Here is a 20351-nt window from a genome sequence, read left to right on the forward strand (position 1 = left end):
AAACCCCATCCCTACCAGCAGTCCTTCCTATTTCTCCCCTCCCCCAGCCTCTAGCAATTACAAGTCTACTTTCTATCTCTATAAATTGGCCTAATCTAGACAATACATTAAATGGAATCATACAACCATGTGGCCTTTATATCTGGCTTCTTTTCATGTAGCATAGTCTTAGCATGATTACAAGGTTCATTCATGTTGTAGTATGAAGCAGCACTTCATTCCTTTTTATGGCTGGATATTTTTTCTGTTGTATGGAGAGTCCACATTTTGTTCATCTGTTCATCAGTTGATAGATATATGGTTATTTACACTTTTTTTGCCTATTATGAATAACATACTGCCATGAACATTCATGTATAGGTTTTTGTGTGGACATATGTTTTACTTTATCTTGAGTATATGTCTAGGAGTGGAATTGCTGGATCCTGTGGTGCCTCTGAGCTGTTTTCCAAAGTAGCTGTACCTAGTGTATAGTCTCCCTAGGGTTCCAGTTTCCTCTGCATCATTGCCAATGATTCTTATTACCTGTTTTCTTTATTCTAGCCATCCCAGTGTGTAGAATTTTGGTTTAAATTTGCATTTCTCTGATGGCTAATAATGTTGGGCATCTTTTCATGTACTTATTATTTGTGTATCTTCTTTGGAGAAATGTCTATTCAAATCCTTTCACAGTGTTTAAAATTAGATTATTTATTTTAGGAATATACTTAAACCAGTGATATTTCAAACTTAGATACATTAGAATCTCCTAAGAAGCCTTTAAAAATCCCAATGTCCAGGCTTCACCCTAGATCAATTAAATGAGAATATTTGGGGGTGAGACAGCAGTAGCTAATTTTTCCAACTCTCCAAGTGATTCTTATGTTTGAGAACCTGTGCCTTAGGCTAGAGGGCAAACTGATGTTACCAACATAGAGATGTCAAAGATGTAGAAACTTAGAAATTATGCCAAGTATTAAAAAAAAATGGACTAAATGTGAATTGTAAAAAGCCTAATCAGATCAAGAAGTAAAAGTGGCTTTTTAACAAGGATTTTTGGTAGCATGGACTTTCCTATAACCAAAAATTTCAAACCACCTACAGTTAGACAAATGCAGTCCTTGACTTGTGACTAGGAGTTGGACTTAGGAAGTAAGCATGGATGAGCCAATAAACGTGAATTATCATACATATTAAATCCATAAGCCCAGAAATTTTGTATCAATTATTCAGTGGTCAAAAGGAAGCTATGACAAAATATGAGTATTAGCTAGGAGAGACCTGAAAGGTAGGCTTTTGAAAGTGAAGATTGGAGACTCTTTTAAGCTACTTTATTGGAAGCATAGGGGACGAATAACTGAGAATTGGAAAAAGAAAAAAATCCAAGCACTTAAAAATGCAGTGGTCACAGTGGTTATTGTGGAGGGACAAAGATATCTCTCAAAGATTGTAAAAAGCTACCCAGAGGAGATCAAGGAGCCTACAGAGTATGCCAGCTAGGTACAAAAGAGGAAAAAAGACTTTGAAAAGCACCTTTGAAGAGAGTCCAAAGCACATAAAGGGATTATTTAAGTCTATTAAAAGGAGGAAGTTAGAATAACATTGGGATTTTTCACTGTTTATAATGGGGCAGAGGGAGTGCTCAAAGGCCAAGAGACAATTAATCTAAACTAATTATGTGCCTCTGAATTTATTGAGAAAGATACCAGCGTGATTACCCCACTCAATAGCCTCCTAGGAATGGATCAGTAGTGGTTGATCAAAGAGTTTTCTGTGTGTTGCATATTTCAAGTCAGGTAGACAAATACATATTGATTAACCACTGGAAAATGTTGGCATTCCTCTTGAGACTCTTGAAGGCCTCCAGAACTTTTTCTCTTGGTCATGACTTTCCCTGAAGCTGTTGCCCCAGCCCTCTCCCTAGATTACCACCAAGCCTCTTAAAAGAGTGGTCTTCTAGCCACCTCCACTTCCTCATCTCCAATTCATTCTTCACCTGAATCCACTGAAATGACCCTTGCCAAGGTCATGTTGTATCTAGACACCATCATTTAGCCTTAAGCCATATAGCACAACCGTCCCCTAAGTTCCTCCTTTCTGAAAGCGTCTCTCTTCTTAACTTTACCATACTTGATTGTCCTGGTTTTCATACCTTGCTTTCACTGGCTCCTGGATTCTACCTACCCATCTAAAGTTGATATTATCCTGGGTTCCGGTCTTAATTCACTTCTTACACTGTACCCCTCACCTGGTACTAATTCCTCCTGTGACATATGCCCAAACCCTGCCTCTTTCAAATCTTATTTTCTAACTTCATAATTGATAGTGTAAGATGGGTATTCCTCGGTCAATTCAGATTAGATGACCAAAAACTACCTCATACTTTACCACTAATTTTTCACTGCCTCCATGTATGTCTTATCGTCCATCCATCCCTCATTCTGGTTTTCTTTGTCTCCCTACACATCCAGTTAGTCACCAAGTCTTAGTCATTTAATCTCTGAAATACCTTTTAAATTGGTCTCCTATTATCCATCTCCATTGCCCAGGTGTAGTCCTGATCTACTCTTCATCTGAATTCTTATAGTAGCCCCCTAACTGGTCTTGTCTGTTTTCAATTCAGCTTCTGCCCTCCTGCAAGCATTATTTTTTCAAACTTTTCTACTGCCTACACAACTCCTAAGGTAGGTACTTAAGATCTATTTTAGTCTGGCCTCAATCTACAATTTCTGCTTATTCTCCTTAAATTAAGTTGTGCTCTTGTCATACAAGGTAATAGCCATTCCTAGAGTGTACCATACACTCTCATCACCAGCCTTTGCTCATGCTCTTCCTTGTTTCATGACCTCTCATTTTTCACCTAATAAATTCCTATTCATCCTTGAAGACAAACTCTTATCCATCAGAATATGACCCCTGAACCAGCAGTATCAGCATCATCTGGGAACTTGTTAGAAATACAAATTCTTGGGGCCCAACCCTAGACCCTACTGAATTCAGCACTCTGGGGAATGATGACCAGATCTGTATTTTAACAAGTTCTTTGGGTGATTCTTATCAATTCTAAAATTTAAGAATCACTGTTGTAAGAAACAGTTCTTTTCTCAATTCCCCTAGCACTTTGCTTATACCTATATTACTTACCACATTGTTTCGTAATCATATTTCCCTATCCATTTATTCACCTCCTCTGCCTTATATTGAATCCTCAAATTCGAAAACAATAGTTTTGTATATTTCCTAGCACCTGCCACAGTATCTGGTGTACAGGAGATGCTTGATAAGAATTTGGAACCTAAAACGCACTCTACTCCCCTCCAGGATTTGGTCCAGTTACAGTGCATACAAACACACAGCACTGATAATCAGATGTCCAAAGTTTCTACTCGTAAAGACTGACATGTGTCACACTAGCCAAAAGCACACATACTGACAATGCCAAGTGTTGGCAAGGATGCAGACAAACTGGATTTCTCATGATGTTTTGGTGGGTAAGACAGTATCACTACTCTGGAAAACAGTTTGGCAGATTTGTGCACAAACATACACTCACTGTGTAATTCAGCAGTCACACTCCTGGGTATTTACCCTAGAGAAGTGAAAATTTATGTTCACACAAAAACATGTGCACAAGTGTTTACATCAGCTGTATTTATAATAAACAAAACCTAAAAAGAACTCAAACATCCTCCAGTAGGTGGATGGATAAACAAACCGTGTATATCCATATAGTGGAACTTTACCCAGCAATAAAGGGGAACAAGCTATTAACACCTGCAACAACTTGGATGACTCTCAAGGCATTATGCCGAGGGGAAAAAAGCCAGCCTCAAGAGGTTACATACTGTATGATTCTATTTATATTGTGTTCTCAAGAGATGAATTTATAGGGATGAAGAACAGGTCAGACAGCGGCTGCCAGGGGTTATGGCTGGAGGGAGGGTGTGATTCTAAAGGGGGTATTTGGAGGGAGGTTTTGTTTTGTTTGCATAATGGAACGGTTTAGTATTTGATTATGGTGGAAATTACATTAATATATACATGTGATAAATTTCATTTTAAATAATAACTTTCATTACATGCACACACAAAAAGTACATGTAAAAACTGGTGAAATCTAAATAGGGTCTGTCTGCAGTTGAGTTAATAGTATTGCACCAGTGTCCATTTCCTAGTTTGATAATGTGGTCTAGTTATGTAATGTGTTATCTTTGGAGAAAGCTGGGTGAAAGGTACACAGAAACTCTCTGTTCAGTTTTGCAATTCCTTGTGAGCCCAATAATTTTCAAAATAAAAAGTCTTTTGAGAAGAAGAAAGCACAGGGGTTTCTCTGGTAAAAGCCAAATTAGAAAGCACTGCTTGATGCAGTACTAAAAGGGGACCCAGGAAGTGGAGAGTTCACTGCCCAGTGGAGATGGGAAAGGAGGGAAGCAGAGTAGAAATCCCTGTCTTGGAGACTGTTTGGTAAAGTACAGCCCAGGCCTGGTAGCTTCCGTCCAGTCTGACCACAGACTCCTGCTCACTTGGGGAAGAGTGAGTACTGGGTGCAAAGGGAGACAAGAGCTTCCTCCTTGGTGGTTTCCCACATAGAGATACATTATCTCTAACCTCTGTAGCAATCAGGAGGATAAACATTATTTTCCCAGGTGAGATGACTGGAAGACCTTTCCTCAGTAGGCCTAGGTGGGAAACTGGAGAGGGGTTAAGAACTATTCAGGTTCCTTAACCGGGGTTAAATGTATGCATGATGAAAGATTAAATGGCATAAGAACTCAGGCTCTGGAATCAAACTCCACCTCAGATCCCAGCTCCATTGCTTACTGGTCACGTGATCTGATCGCATTGCTAAGCTTTGCTAAACCCCATTTCTCTGTTTAAAAAAGGATTAACGAAGAGAAAAGAGGACCCTCCTGCATTGTTGGTGGGAATGTAAATTGGTGTAGCCACTCTGGAGAGCAGTATGGAGGTTCCTTTAAAAACTAAATATAGGAGTTCCCATTGTGGTTCAGCAGTAATGAACCCATCTAGTATCCATGAAGATGCGAGTTCTATCCCTGGCCTTGCTCAGTGGGTTAAGGATCCAGCTTAGCCATGAGCTGTGGTGTAGATTGTAGACGCAGCGCAGATCTGGCATAGGCCAGCAGCCGCAGCTCTGATTTGACCCCTAGCTGGGAACTTCCATATGCTACAGGTACAGCCCTAAAAAGACAAACAAACAAACAAACCTTAAATATAGAACTATCATATGATTCAGCATTCCCATGCCCTAGGCATCTGTCTGGAGAAAACCATAAATTGAAAAGATACATATATGCCAATGTTCATTTTAGCACTATTTACAATAGCCAAGACATAGAAATAACCTAAATGAGCATTGACAGAGGAATGGATAAAGAAGATGTGGTACATATATACAATGGAATATTATTCAGCCATAAAGAAAGAATGAAATAATGCCATTTGCAGCAACATGGATAGACCTAGAGATTGTCATACTGAGTGAATTAGCTCAGACAGAGAAAAACAAATATCAAATTATATCAGTCATATGTGAAATCTAATGAAAATGATGCAAAAGAACTTATTTATAAAATAGAAACAAACTCACAGGTTTTCAAAACCAATTTTATGGTTACCACAGACGGAACCAATGGGGTCGGGGAGAGAAGAATTGGGAGGGTGGGAACAACATATACACACTATTGTATAAAACAGATGATTAACAAGAACCTACTGTATAGCACAAGAAAAATCTGCTCAATAGTTTGTAATAACCCATATGGGAAAAAGAATGGATATATATGTATATGTATGTATGACTTATTCACTTTGCTGTACACCTGAAACTAATATACAATATTGTAAGTCAGCTATACTCCAATAAAATTTAATTTTAAAAAGTTAAATAAATAAATAAAAATAGTTATGATACTACGTATCTCAGAATGCTGTGAAGGCTGCATTAGGTCATATAGAGAGAGCACAGCCCAGCACATTTTAAATATGTAACCAGTGTTACTTACTCTTGCTAATATTATTCCATATAATTACCTGTAGTCTAAGAAATAAAGTATATGTTCAGATGATTCTGGTTATAATGTAATTCTTGACAATTCAGAGGTACTTCAGGACCCTTCAGTACTTCAGACATCATGAAATCAGCATTTAGTCCCTATATGTGTACATACAGACAATTTAACTTAAGAGTAATAGCTGCTACTTTCTATCACAGGCCTCTTGTGTACATTACTTTAAATACATTATCTCTAATCTGTAGCACTCAGGAGGATAAACATTATTTTCCCAGCTGAGATGAAGAAACTGCCTTAGCACAGTTAGAAAGATCGCCCACTACAGCTCATCAATCTAGTCAGTCTGATTTCAAAGTCACATTTTTTCCACAACAGCATGTTACCTCAGTATTAACCTCAGTGTTAATCCATGATTGCTGCTTAAACACACACACAGACTATCTAACGGTTGTTCCTTTCACCTCAGATTACAGGACAGAATATACAACTCCTGTCACAGCCTAGGGCAGACACTTCTAGACCTGGGGCCAAGACTTGGAGACACTAGACAATGAGGGAAACCAAGAGCCCAAAGCTGGCTGTTGCAAGAATTCCGTCTGGGGTTCCAGCCAGTAGGTAAGGCCAGGAGTCATCAGCGAACCCTGCCAAGGTCTGAGGTCCAGGCCAGCAATCTGAATTGAAAGGGGCAGGCAAAGCCCAGCAGAAAGCATTCCAGGAGACTCAGGACTTCCTCTCTGTCTCCTCTTGATGATAAATTCCAGCTAAAGGGGGCCTTCGAGGAGCCTCAGATGAGGAGGCAGGTGAAAAAACCCTGGTCCTGCCAGAGCTACTGGCAGGCGTTAGAAGCCAGGGTCAGGAAGGCCCCTAGCAGAAGTTTGTTGGGCGTTTCCACCATGGCTCAGCAGGTCGACTAGTATCCATGAGGATGCAGATTTGTTCCCTGGCCTCGCTCATTGGGTTAAGGGGCTGGCATAGCTGTGAGCTGTGGTGTAGGTTATAGACGCAGCTCAGATCTGGCATTGCTATGGCTGTGGCATAGGCCAGCAGCTGCAGCTCCAATTCGACCCCTAGCCTGGGACTTCCATATGCCACAGGTATGGCCCTAAAAAAAAAAAAAAAAGGAAAAAAGGGAGAAGTTTGTTGATCAGTAGGATGGACACAGTGTCCCAGGCATCTGAGATAGAGTGGGGGGAAGTGAAAGAACACTGGAGGAAATTAGGAGTCAGGCATCTGGATTAGCTATCCCTATGTGGTCCCTCTCTGGCTGTAAAACTGTAGGCAGGTCCCTTCATCTTAAATGAGGGAGTTGGTCCGCTCACTGCTTTAAGCCACGTGCCTTAGAACCCTAAGACCCAAAGCCTGTCCTAGTCAATTTGTGGGGGCAGAATGGCAGGGAGCAAGCAGGTCCTGCCTTTCTAGCAGTCTCCCTTTTTCTCTTCTAAGTACCCTTCCAAGACTGATCATTTATCCAGGATAACAGACATTTAATAGGTTTCCACTAGGTTCCGGGCCCTGCAGTTGGTGCTGATGGACACAAAGCTGAGTAAAACCTGGTCCCAGCATCATGAATTCCCAGATTCTGGCCCAGTGGGGAATGGTTCCAGCAGTTGTAGGTGTTCAGGATTCCTCTCAGATTCATCAAGGCCTGAAGTCTTCTGGCACAAACCTGAGGATGAGAAAGAAGGGGACGAGGGAAAGGAAACCTCCCCAGGACAGCAGGCAGGTCTTTCATGCCTCAGAGAGATCAATTTACATGTCACCTCGTAGAAGATAATATTCTGGTTAAGAGCAGACTCCCTGTGATTGGGCATTTCATGTGGCCAATTGTGCTTGTGCTTTATGCTCTACTTAAAATCAGGGCATCTGCTCTGCCCTTGGGGAAGTGCTACAAGTCTCCTGCTGGGAATTGCTCAAGGCCTTTTCCCACAGCTATGGGGAAAAAGGAAGTTGAAATCACTGCTTCCTAAATTATAACACACGCCTACACTCTAGGGTCTGAGGTTATATGATAGAAGAGGACATTGTGTGTTTCTATTGTTTTTCCTGCTGGCATTTAAAAACATTTAAACTATACTACAAGGGAATGAGACATAGCAACAATACATTTGGAAACTTATTTTTTGAAGATCTATGTGGAATGTGGCCATAATACTCCTAATTAAAGCCGTACAAGCTCCTTTCTAGTAAGGGTATCCTTGGTACCTTTTTTTTCCTCTTATCACCAGCTTGAGTCTATCTGTATGCTTTTTCATCACTGTCCTAAACTTGAGTTGGTATAGTGAAGTAATTAATGGGCATTTGGCTTTATATCTAAATTTCCACATTTCGGCTTAAAAATATTTGCAAGGCTACATTTTCAAAGTGATCCTTAAGCCTGTTTATAGTCCAGGAGAGTTATGCATTCTGAAATTTGTGTACTGGAAATTTATATTCATTGAGAAAAATATCTATAATAAATATACATTCATAAACATAAATTTTGTTAAAGGGCTCAATGTGTACTGAGAAAACAAATGCTAATATTAAATTTTCATTCTGTTTTAAAAGTTGAAAAATAAGATACTTGTCTTTTTAGGAATTGTTGAATTAATTTTTGAAACAGAAAAATTATTAAAAAGATAGTAATGAATAAGACATGGAGGTTATCTGTTGAAAGGAAATGTAGGGGCAGGATATTTAGCAAGTTTCCTTTTGTACTTAAATTAGCTCAGTATTTTGATTGATTGATTGATTGGGATGTAAATTCTCATGCATCTTTGATAACCAGGTGAATATGTTGCTCCTGCCTAAGATAGAGAAGCAGAAATGCAGAGTGTGACCAGCTTTTTAATAAGCCCACAGCAGGGAAAAGAAACTGGCTTTGGAATAAGCCAAGAAGGAAAGAGCTGGAAGGGACCCTTGAGATCATCAAATCCAACCGCTACTAAGCATTTAGCTTTTCTACAAGCAGAATGTCCCTGTCCATCCAATTCCTTTCTCACTTCAGTGCTTTAGGCCTGAACTGACAGAATAGTAGGTAGGGAGCTTACTTCTCCATGTGAAGCAGTGTTGTACAAGCACTTGTGACTACAGGAAAGCAGGCAGATTTAGAGAGGCCAGGCCCACCCAGGACAAGAAGCAGGGCTGAGTGTTTTAGTTCATGACAAAAGCTCATTTACTGGCTGCAAGGATGTAAAGAGAAGGCATGCATTGCAGCCTAGCTGCAAGCAGCAAATCAAGATCAACAGATTTTCTGAAGTCAGGCAATGGGATGTGTGTTGTTAACCTCTGAGCAGATGTCAGCTGGGACGCTGTAGTTTGTGTGATGATGAAGATGGAGTCTCATCCATCAGTTGCAGGACAAGGGCTGTCATCATATCACTGGGCCTACTTGGGCCTCGACATGTGATGTAAGAGACATATTGGACAAAAGCATTTCCCCGGGGGAATTCACCAGGAGGAATTCAGCCAATGGAAAGCAGTCTTTCAAGTGGTCTGATCCCATTGGAGACAAGTAAACACACATGCGTGTGTGCCTGTGTGAATGTACACATCCCCAAGATGCTGCACTTTCCTAGAAACAAAGAATGGGAGAGCAAAAAGCTTCACAAGCATCCCATGTAAGATCTTTTCTCTCATTTATTCTTAGGCTCCTCAGTACAGTGCTGAGAGGGGAAGCAGAGGAAGGGCTCACCCAGATGACAGGGCTTTGCAGTGAGGGTTTGGAGGCTGCGGATTTGCCAAGTGGTTAAAACCCAATGTCTGTGGAAGTCTATAGCACCAAAATAGCTGGCCCTTTTATGCTGAGTAATGCCAGGGAGTTCTCAGCCATTCCAGGGGGAAACAAAGAGGTCCCCCTAAAGCTCCTATGGTTACCTAGAGTGTACCCCTCTTGTCTGAACACATAAACTTTGAACTAGCTCTTGACTTCCTTCTGACTGTCAAAGATCTCTGCCACTTTGGAGCCAGTTAGCACACTTTGGGAAGGATGAGAGCCTCATCTCTCCACCTCACAGGGGAGAGCATTGCCCAGGAGAAATGAGATTAGGGAAGAAGACAAAGAAAGGAAGAAACAGTGGGCCTTCCATGACCATTAATGAATTCCTTCATCCATCTCACAAATGGCTATGGAACACTTGCTGTTTCCCAAAGCCTGTGCTAGGACCTGAGATACAGACAAATAAGAAACAGCCTTGCTTTTGAGGAGTAGACATTGACTAGTTGGACAAACAAAAAGCTGATAATATAACATGATAATCATACTGATGCACATACACCCTGGGGTCTCATAAGAACACAGAGAGGGCACCAAACCTAGACTGAGGGCATCAACCAGACAGACATGTGCTCTTATTTCTTTGAATCCAATAAGGTGAGTCACTCACAAAGGCAATGTGAAGAAAGACCTCATAGAACAAATAAAAAGGTTGACCAGTGTTACAGTAAGCTTGGCTGATTGATTTCAGTGGCAACAGTTTACGCCAGCAGTCAGCTGCTTGGATGTAAAAGCAGACAATGGATTGTATTTTTTTTATTATTTAACCATGGTTGATTTACAATATTCTGTTAGTTTCCATTACACAGCTTTGGATTCTTTTGCATTATAGGTTATTATAAGATATTGAATAGAGATTCATTCCTGTGCTATACAGCAAGTCCTTGTTGTTTATTTGTTTTATATATAATGATGTGTATCTGTTTATCCTTTACTCCTAATTTATTCCCCCCATTCCTTTCTGCTTTGGTAACCGTAAGTTTGTTTTCTGTGTTTGTGAGTCTGTTTCTGTTTTGTAAATAAGCAGATTTGTATTTTTTAGATCCCACATGTAAGTGATATCATATGATGTTTTCTTTCTCTGACTTACTTTACTTAGTGTAATATTCTCTAGATCCATCCATGATGCTGCAAGTGGCAATATTTCATTCTTTTTCTGGCTGATATCTATGGATTGTAATTTTGATGTGAGTTTTATTGGGTAGGTGCAGCAGAAGGGCTTATTTGGAAGGAAAATTAGATGCTGTTGAGAGAACAGTTCAGATAACCAACCAGAGGTGTGAAATTGGGTAGAGAAAGGAAGAAAGACTGTGAAGAAGCTAAAGAACCAAGGGACGGGAAGAATAGAGTGAGATAAGAAGGATTTGGAATTCTCATGGAAGACTGTGATCTTAAATGGATTTGTCATCACAGCCCTGGTTGAGAAGGTTAGCATTTGAACAAAGACATGAAAGGAGAGAGGGAATGAGCCATGCAAATATGTGAATTAAAATATTCTAGGCATGGCGTTTCCATTATGGTTTAGCAGGTTAAGAACCCAAAGTACTGTCCATGAGCGTGGGGGTTCAATCCCTGGCCTCATTCAGTGGGTTAAGGATCCAGCATTGCCACAAACTGCAGTGCAGGTTGCAGATGCAGCTCAGATCTGGGATTGTTGTGACTGCGGTGCAGGCCAGCAGTTGCAGCTCTGATTTGACCTCTAGCCCAGGAACTCCCACATGACGCAGGTTCAGCCATTAAAAGAAAAAAAATCCAGGCATGATTTGCAGAAACTAGAGATACTCATACTAAGTGAAGTAAGTCAGAAAGAGAAAGGTAAATACCATATGATATCACTTATATCTGGAATCTAAAATATGGCACAAATTAACCTATCTACAAAACAGAAACAGATTCACAGACGTAGAGAACAGACTTGTGGAGAGAGTGGAATGGACTGGGAGTTTGGGGTTCAGAAATGCAAACTATTTATTTATTTAGTTAGTTATTTTAATTTTTTTTGTCTTTTTGTCTTTTCTAGGGCTGCACCCGAGGCCTATGGAGGTTCCCTGGCTAGGGGTCTAATTGGCGCTGCAGCTGCCAGCCTACACCAGAACCACAGCAATGCCAGATGCAAGCCAAGTCTGCAACCTACACCACAGCTCACAGCAATGCCAGATCCTTAACCCACTGAGCAAGGCCAGGGATTAAACCCGCAACCTCATGGTTTTAGTTGGATTATTAACCACTGCGCCACGACGGGAACTCCTGGAGATGCAAACTGTTCAAAATGGATAAGCAATGAGGTCCTACTGTATGGCACAGGAAACTATATCCAATATCTTGGGATAGACCATGATGGAAGATAATATAAGAAAGGGGGTGTGTGGGTGTGTGTGTGTATGTGTGTGTATGTGTGGCTGGGTCACTTTGCTGTACAGCAGAAATTGGCACAACATTGTAAATTAGCTATACTTGAATTGAAAAAAAGAAGATGGCCTAAACAACAACAACAACAAAACATTTTGGACCTCAAAAATAAAAAAGAATGTGTACATGTATGTATAACTGGGTCACCATGCTGTACAGTAGAAAATTGACAAAACACTGTAAACCAGCTATAATGGAAAAAAATAAAAATCATTATATATATATAAAAAAAAATATTCCAGGCATGCATAACAGCCACTTCAAAGCCTTGAAATGTGAGAGTACCTGGTGTTTTCATGAAACAGGAAGGAGGTATGTGGAATGAACTGAGCAAGAGGAAGAAGTAGAAAATGAGTTAGAGAGATAACAGGGACCAAATGTGTAAGCCTTGTAGACCCTGGTAAGGACTTGGGATTTTCCTCCAAGGGAGACGGAAAGCCACTGCAGGCTTTTGAGCAGAGAAGTGACATGATTGCTATGGCTGCTATGTTGAAAATAGACTTAGGGAGAGTCCAGAGTAGAAGCAGGGAGACCAGTCAGGAAGCTAGTGCAATAATCCAAGTAAGAAATGCAAAGTCAGACTTTGATCGAGGTGTTGGCAGCAGAGGTGGTGCAAAATAGTTGGATTCTGGATGCATTTTAAGGATAGAGCCAGTAGGACTTCATGACAGATTGGATGTGGGTGATGAACTAGAGTCAAGTATGACATCAGGATTTTTGGTCCAAGCAAAAGAAAGATGGGGTTATGTTATCTGAACTGGAGAAGAATGTAAGAACAGGTTGAGGGGAAAGACTGGGAGTTAAATTTTGGATGCATCGAGATTAGGGAATGGGATGTTGTTTAAAATTTCTGAAGTGGAACCGTTCTGAATGATCCTAAGACCAAGGGTGTGGCCCTGGGGATGGGTTTCTGAAAGTGGAATAAAGTGAATTTGTTATGATTAAAGAATTGAAAACTCTAGAGGTTGAAAGGTTAATGAAATTTCCTGGGATGGTCTCCTAGGAAGGTGGCCCAGGCAGGAGAGAAAGAAGCAGGGTCAGGCTGCTAATCACCCTTATAATACAAAGTTGAAATATAAATAATTATTAGGTCATACATATATTAGCCAGAATTTGAATTGGGTTCATATTTTGAACTTGATACATTAGAAATAAGCAAAATGATCACATTTGCTGAAACTTGGTAGACAAAATTATGATAAAGCTGTTTGGAACATACCCAGATGAGTTAGATTTACAGATTTATGATCTCCATGTAGCATGTATTAAAAACAGTGGATTAAAAAAGAAATTCAAAAATTTCACAATTTAATCTAATTTATTTCATTAAAAAGCATTTTGGAAAGATATTCATATTTGCTTTTAAGTGTGTATATATATATATTTTTTTTTTTGGTCCTTTTTTAGGGCTACACTCATGGCATATGGAGGTTCCCAGGCCAGGGGTCTAATTGGAGCTACAGCTGCCAGCCTATACCACAGTCATGCCAGATCCAAGTTGCATCTGTGACCTACACCACAGTTCATGGCAAAGCTGGATCCTTAACTCACTGAGTGATGCCAGGGATCAAACCTGCAACCTCATGGTTCCTAGTCGGATTCGTTTCCTCTGCACCACAACGGGAATTCCTGGTTTTAGATATATTTGAAACTCAATGATACCATTTATATCAACTCACATAGCATTTTGGAAAGCACAGCCTTGTGACATTTTAAGAAAGTTTTCTAATGGTCACAGCAAGCCAAGAAGTACCCTCAGCCCCATTTACAGGCCATGTTTCTAAACTCTGTCCTGTCATTATTACGAAGAAACAACGGGATGGCCAGTCAGCCCTCTATAACTCCAAGTATAATGAAACTGCAAGTTCAGAAACTGATATTTGATAAAGATTTTTAGAACGTCTTACTGTGAGCTGGTGGATGTCACATGCATCTGAAGTCATTAAAGACTATTGAAATAATCTAGGTTTACACAGGTTCTACAGGTGTAGATGGGTATTTATCTCTATGTGCTGAGACCTTACTTGAGAAGAGAGAAATCAAGAAAGCTCTTGCCTTGTATTGCCAATCAATAAATGAAGAAAAAATAATGAGATAGCTATGAAACCCTTTAAAAAACATCCCCACCTTGTTTCCAACTAAGTAACGCAGTCTGGGCTCTTTATCTTTTCATAAACGAGACACAAGTATTCTAGATGGGGCTGGCTATTTCTGAGTATTTACTACTTAAATCATCCTGCTTTGTAGAAATTAGGTCTATGGTTGATTAAAATATTCAGCATATGAAGGTTTCATCTTTTAGTTCAATGGAAACACATAAACGACATTAGTGGTTGAGTTCCTATCAAAGTAGCAAAGACATTTTCCAGACTTACATAATTCATCTGCTGAATTGGAGATGATTCACCTTTCAGTGACTCCACAGGTGTTAACTTGGCCAAACAAAATAGGTAAATTGTCTTCCATTCATTTTTTTTCAGAGGCAAGTTTTCAGTAAAACTGTTTAGGAAAAATATCAAAAATGCATATGTAAGTTTGTAACATGTCCATTTGAAAAATGAAATCTGCATCAGCTTCTGAGATGTGAAGATTATGTCATGTACTTTTTGTACCAAAAAAAAAAAAAACTAAATTGAATTCTTCTTAATTAAATCAGGAGGGAGAAGAATTCTAAAGCGGGATTCATGCAGTACTAAGTTACAAAGGAGATTTGATTGTACAGTGGTGTTCAAATAAAATGGTCCAGAGAGGAGTTAAGAAGGAAATCTTCCCATCAGTGATTTAAGTAATGCAGTGTACAGCTGTGAGACCTGGGCATTTGCTTGATAAGAACCACCTCTTCAGCTACTCATGGCTCATGCCTGGGAGCTTGTGAGAGGCCATGAGGAAGAACAGCCTAAGCTGTCGGTGTTACAGGAGCCCACGCAATTGGGTGTACCACTGCCCAAGTTTAAGCTTTTGACTACACCAAGTGGCCAGTCCCCATTAGAGGCGCCCTCTTTATTAAATCAGTGTCAGCACTGGTCTCTCTAATGTATTAAGTTTTCTTAACAAATGCTTTGTGAAGCTGCTGATTATCATTGTTATTTTGTTAGTCAGTATTCCCCACATATTCCCCCTTCTTATGAGAAGAGACAAAGCAACTAGATGATTACTCTCTTTAAGTCCCCAGTTTGAAGACATGGTGGCTAAGGATGTAAGAATGAATGAATAGTGGATAGATAGCAATGGGCTACATCATACATGTGGATGCAGGAGACTTCAGGTAAACAATAGAAAAGTGTTCTTTTTTATGACTTTTATTTTTGCTATTATAGTTGATTTACAGTGTTCTCTTAATTCCTACAGTACAGTAAAGTGACCCAGTCATACATATATATGTATATATGCGTGTATATGTATATATGTGTATATGTATATATATGTATAAATGTGTGTGTGTGTATATATATATTCTTTTTTTTTTTTTTCATTTTAGGACCACACCCATAGCATATGGAGATTCCCAGGCTAGGGGGCTAATTGGAGCTGTAGCTGCTGGCCTACACCACAGCCACAGCAATGCCAGATCCTTAACCCTCCAGGGATCTAACCCTCATCCTCATGGATCCTAGACGGGTTCGTTAACCACTCGAGACATGAAGGGAACTCCACATATGCATTCTTTTTCTCACATTACCCTCCACCATGTTCCATCACAAGTGACCAGCTATAGTTCCCTGTGCTGTACAGCAGGAGAAAAGTGTCCTTTATCCATGTAGCTCTCTTGCTAAATGATGAAGGTGGTATTTTAAGAAAATCAATGTGAAAGTAATGTACAGGATGTATTAGGACAGGGGGAAGCTGGTGTTACAGAGAGCTGAAGGCTACACCAAAAAGTTAACAATTAAAAGTTTTGCATCATTTTAGAGTTTTCAAAGAGTTTTGGTTGGCACATACCTCTTTTGATCCTCATGCTCCCCTGTGGGTGGATGCGAAAGAGAATATTATCTTCATTTCACAAAGGAGGAAACAGGAACCTAGACTAGCTAAATACCTGGAGGAGAGTCACGCAGCTGGGATTGGCCGAGCCAGGATTCCCATTTGTCCCACCCGACTCCAGTTTCTGACATGACCGTCTCCTGGGTCCATGTGGTTGGTACAGGAATGCAGAGTGAGGGACGGCTCAGAGGGATTTTGAAATAACAAGTGAAAGAAATTGGCAGTTGACGAGGCTAAGGTGAAAAAAAAAAAAAAAAAAACAGGAGGAAAAGGCAATCCCTAGGTTTCGAAAGCCTGGAAGATGGCAAGATTAATAGTATCAGCCGTATTGGCCACATGCTTACTTCATGCCAGGCCCTGTGCGACATACTTGGCTATATTGCACCATTGAATTCTCGTAACTCTTTGGTTTGGGGTGGGAGGTGTTATTATTTTCCCCTTTTTACAAATACATGAAAGTTGTTCTCACTTTCAGAGGAAGGAAATAAATGGATTTTGCTCCAAGACTAGATAAAGCCCAACTGAACTTACTGGCCCACAGTGGCAGTACTTGGGGCATGAGTCCTGGGCAGAGGTTTGGTGTTCTTGTTTGTTGGATGAAACTACATTGCCAGCTACGAAGTGATCAAGCTGGGCTGATAGTAGTTGTAGTGGTTGTTAAGCCCAGCACTGCCAAACTTTGTTTAGTGCCTCCTAGGTACTTTGCCTGTCATTAAAATAGGATGCACTAAGAAGCTGCTTTTTCCTTGGCTCTGGCCTTTAAGGTGGTCAGCTGGGTAATCCAGGTACATAAATAAGAATGTTTTCCCTGGAGTTCCCGTCGTGTCGCAGTGGTTAACGAATCTGACTAGGAACCATGAGGTTGCGGGTTCGATCCCTGGCCCTGCTCAGTGGGTTAAGGATCCAGCGTTGCTGTGAGCTGTGGTGTAGGTCGAAGACGCAGCTCAGATCCTTGTTGCTGTGGCTCTGGTGGAGGCCGGCAGCTACAACTCCGATTAGACCCCTAGCCTGGGAACCTCCATATGCTGCAGGAGAACCTCAAGAAAAGGCAAAAAAAAACCAAAACAAAAGGTTTTTCCTTTTAGTTATTATTAAAAAGTAAAAATATAATTGCCAAATGATTAGTATAAATATTGCATTTATATAGAACACATTAGATTAAAACTCTAAAGAACAATTACATTCCTTAATTGTTACTAGTTACTTTACTTCTTTTATTAACTTTTTAAATTGTAGTTGATCTCCAAAGTTGTATTAATTTCTGCTGTACAACAAAGTGATTAAGTTATACATCTATGTACAATCTTTTCACTTTTACATCTTAATTGCTATCAATCACTGCCAATGGAAGCCTGGTTTACCCCTTAGGTTAATCAGTTCACACGTTTCTACCTTGTCCTGAGCTTTGTTGGTGCCCAGGGTTTATCTCAGACCCTGATTGTCCATATGTCCCTCTTGTCTTCAGTGTTCCGTAACTTCATTTAAAACCATCTGAGGAGTTCCTGTCATGGCTCAGTGGTTAACGAATCTGACTAGGAACCATGAGGTTGAGGGTTCGATTCCTGGCCTTGCTCAGTGGGTTAAGGATCTGGCATTGCTGTGAGCTGTGGTGTAGGTCGCAGATGTGGCTCAGATCCCGCGCTGCTGTGGCTCTGGCGTAGGCCGGTGGCTACAGCTCCGATTAGACCTCTAAGCTGGGAACCTCCATGTGCCGTGGGAGCGGCCCAAGAAATGGCAAAAAGACAAAATAAAATAATCTGAAAAATGGCCCTTTCCAAATTTCCTGCTTTCAATCCCTGCTTTCTCTTCCTCTCTTGGTCAAACAGAGAGAGAAAAACAATTTACATGTCAAATAAAGTAAAGAGTAGATGAAAAATTCCCCAAACTTTTTTCAGATAGTAGTTTACCTCACAGCTCATTATTGGAGCCTCCAAACTGTATCTCTTTAGGTGTCTATCTGCTAGTTATTTATTCACTAGGCTGCTTACAGCAGTCTCTTAGCAACTGTAAACTTCATGGAAAAATCTTAACTCTTTTCTGTTTCCACCTGTTTTTAGGCAGTTGGCCTTCTTTTAAAAGACTTGGAGTTATACAAGCAAGAACTGCCAGAATGTAGTTCTTTTTGAAAATAAGTTTAACTAAAGCACTGCAGTTTTTCACAGGGCTGTAAAGTGAGTTCTTCCCAGTGGCCTTTTACTCTGAAGCTGCATTGGGGATTATGCTGGTGGGGAAGCTCTGTCCACTCCCAGGGCAAAGGTCCTGACCGTAGGTGTCTTTCTTCCTGGTTTCCTGTAGGATTGTGAAGATGTCTAGTCCCAATCTGAACATTGTAACCTTACTGGGAAGTTGTCTGACTTACAGTAGTGCTTACCTCTTTGGGATTCAAGATAAAGGTTCTTTAGCGGGAAGCTCAATGGAAACTCTCATTCAGGTAGGTGGAGTCTTCAATATTGTTTTGCATATAATGCCACAGTTTTGATAATTTTTAAAATCAGCTGCTCCTGTGGGTAGTGGTTACCTTTATCCTCAGTGTGGGCACTTTCGCAAGGGATCCCTGGAGCGCTGAGTTAGTGAGGTCCACTCTTTGCCTCCGGCCCTCTGTGGACCTTGTGGCCCTCTGTGGCTTTGCAGATCAGAATGTGCAGAGAACCACAAGTTCTTCTCATGCCTCTTGCTTCTGCTTCTTTCCACCTGTAGGTAAGGCTGTCCATGCTGTGCATTGGGACCTCCCTTGTATTTGGGCCCATCCTGGGGAAGAGCTGGCGACTCTACAAGGTGTTTACCCAGAGGGTTCCGGACAAGAGAGTGGTGAGTAGGCAGCAAGTACACGCTGCCTGATCGCAGACAGCAGCTCTAGTATTGATGAAAGGCTAGAGAAGCTTGTGCCGGATTGCTGGTCTGACCCTTTTACAGTGATCTGAAGTTCCTGCCCCTTACTTCAAATCCTAGCATCATGTGGCCTCATAAATTCCAAGGCTGGAAGGCTGTGTATATAAGCCTTTGAATAAAGGCTCTTCTTCATATGCACAGGCCCTGGTACTGCTCTGGGGGATGTGTGAGCTGGCCAATATCTGGCACTTGTATGAGGGAGAGCAAGATGCCCAGAGAGGCTGTTGCTTGGCACAGGTGTGAGCTGAAAGTGGACAGAGGAGCTATAGCAAGTAAGCAGTTATTTCCCTGGAGCCCAGTTTCATGTAAGAAGGCCATTCTCTGCACTAAGAAGGATGGGCCTGAGCAGTGAGCTCAGAAGAACACACACACTCAGCAGACAGAACCAACCCTAGAAGCTATGTGGCAGCCAGATGATTTACCTGTCCCTGACATCAGGTGTCATTCTCACCACATTCCCCCATTTTATCAGACTTCCTGATGGAGCTGCGCAAAGCTCAAAACCTGATCATCAAACCCTTTGTCTATATAGGCTCTGCCGAGACCCAAGATATCACTCAGAGCTTACTTCTCTGGACTGATGAGACTTTTTTTTTGGCAAACATTATTGAATTGTGGCAAATATTTATCAAAAGCTCAGCTAAAAGTAGCCATACATATGGAAAAGATTGTCTAAAGGACAATAAGTTCATCCACCCCTTTAGAACACTCTTTTTTTTTTAAATACTTTTATTGAGATATAATTGACATGCAATGAATTACACATATTTAAAGTGTATGATTTGATATGTTTTGATATATATATATATATATACACACTATGAAATGTGGGGTTCAATCTACAAGTTTCCTCATGTACCTTTGTCATCTCCCCCTCCTGTCCAATTCTTACATCCTCTGTCCTTGTCCCCAGGCAAACATTGATCTGTTTTCTGTCCCTATAGATTAGTTTGCATTTTCCAGAATTTTATGTAAATGGAATGATACAGTATGATTTTTTTCTTTCTTCTATGTGGCGTAGATTCATCTATGTTGTTATTCGCATGGATGGGTCTTTCTTTATTATTGCTGAGTGATATTCCAATGCGTAGATGTAACTATAGTTGGTTTATCCATTCTCCTATTGATGGATGTTTCGATTTGTTTACAGGTGGGGGCTATTAAAAATAAAACTGCTCTGAACATTTGTGTATGAATGTTTATATAAACATATGCCTTCATTTCTCTTGGTTAAAAACATTAGTATAGGGCATTTTCTTGTGGTGCAGCAGGTTAAAGATCCAGTGTTGTCACTGCAGTGGCTTGGG

At 40.6% G+C, this 20351-nt stretch overlaps 1 protein-coding gene across 10 annotated transcripts in view; it reads left to right on the forward strand.

Annotated features, from left to right (window-relative positions):
• GPR156 (G protein-coupled receptor 156) overlaps positions 1 to 20351 on the forward strand; it is a 99747-nt gene that overhangs the window by 55895 nt on the left and 23501 nt on the right. For all 10 annotated transcript variants that reach the window (XM_021070315.1, XM_021070310.1, XM_021070311.1 and 7 more), the window contains 2 exons: positions 18451 to 18586; positions 18853 to 18963. In XM_021070315.1, the coding sequence (XP_020925974.1) occupies positions 18451 to 18586; positions 18853 to 18963 (247 nt within the window). The remainder of the gene's footprint in view (positions 1 to 18450; positions 18587 to 18852; positions 18964 to 20351) is intronic.

The sequence above is a fragment of the Sus scrofa genome, chromosome 13 (genome assembly GCF_000003025.6).
Source record: "Sus scrofa isolate TJ Tabasco breed Duroc chromosome 13, Sscrofa11.1, whole genome shotgun sequence".
Lineage (NCBI taxonomy): Eukaryota > Metazoa > Chordata > Mammalia > Artiodactyla > Suidae > Sus > Sus scrofa.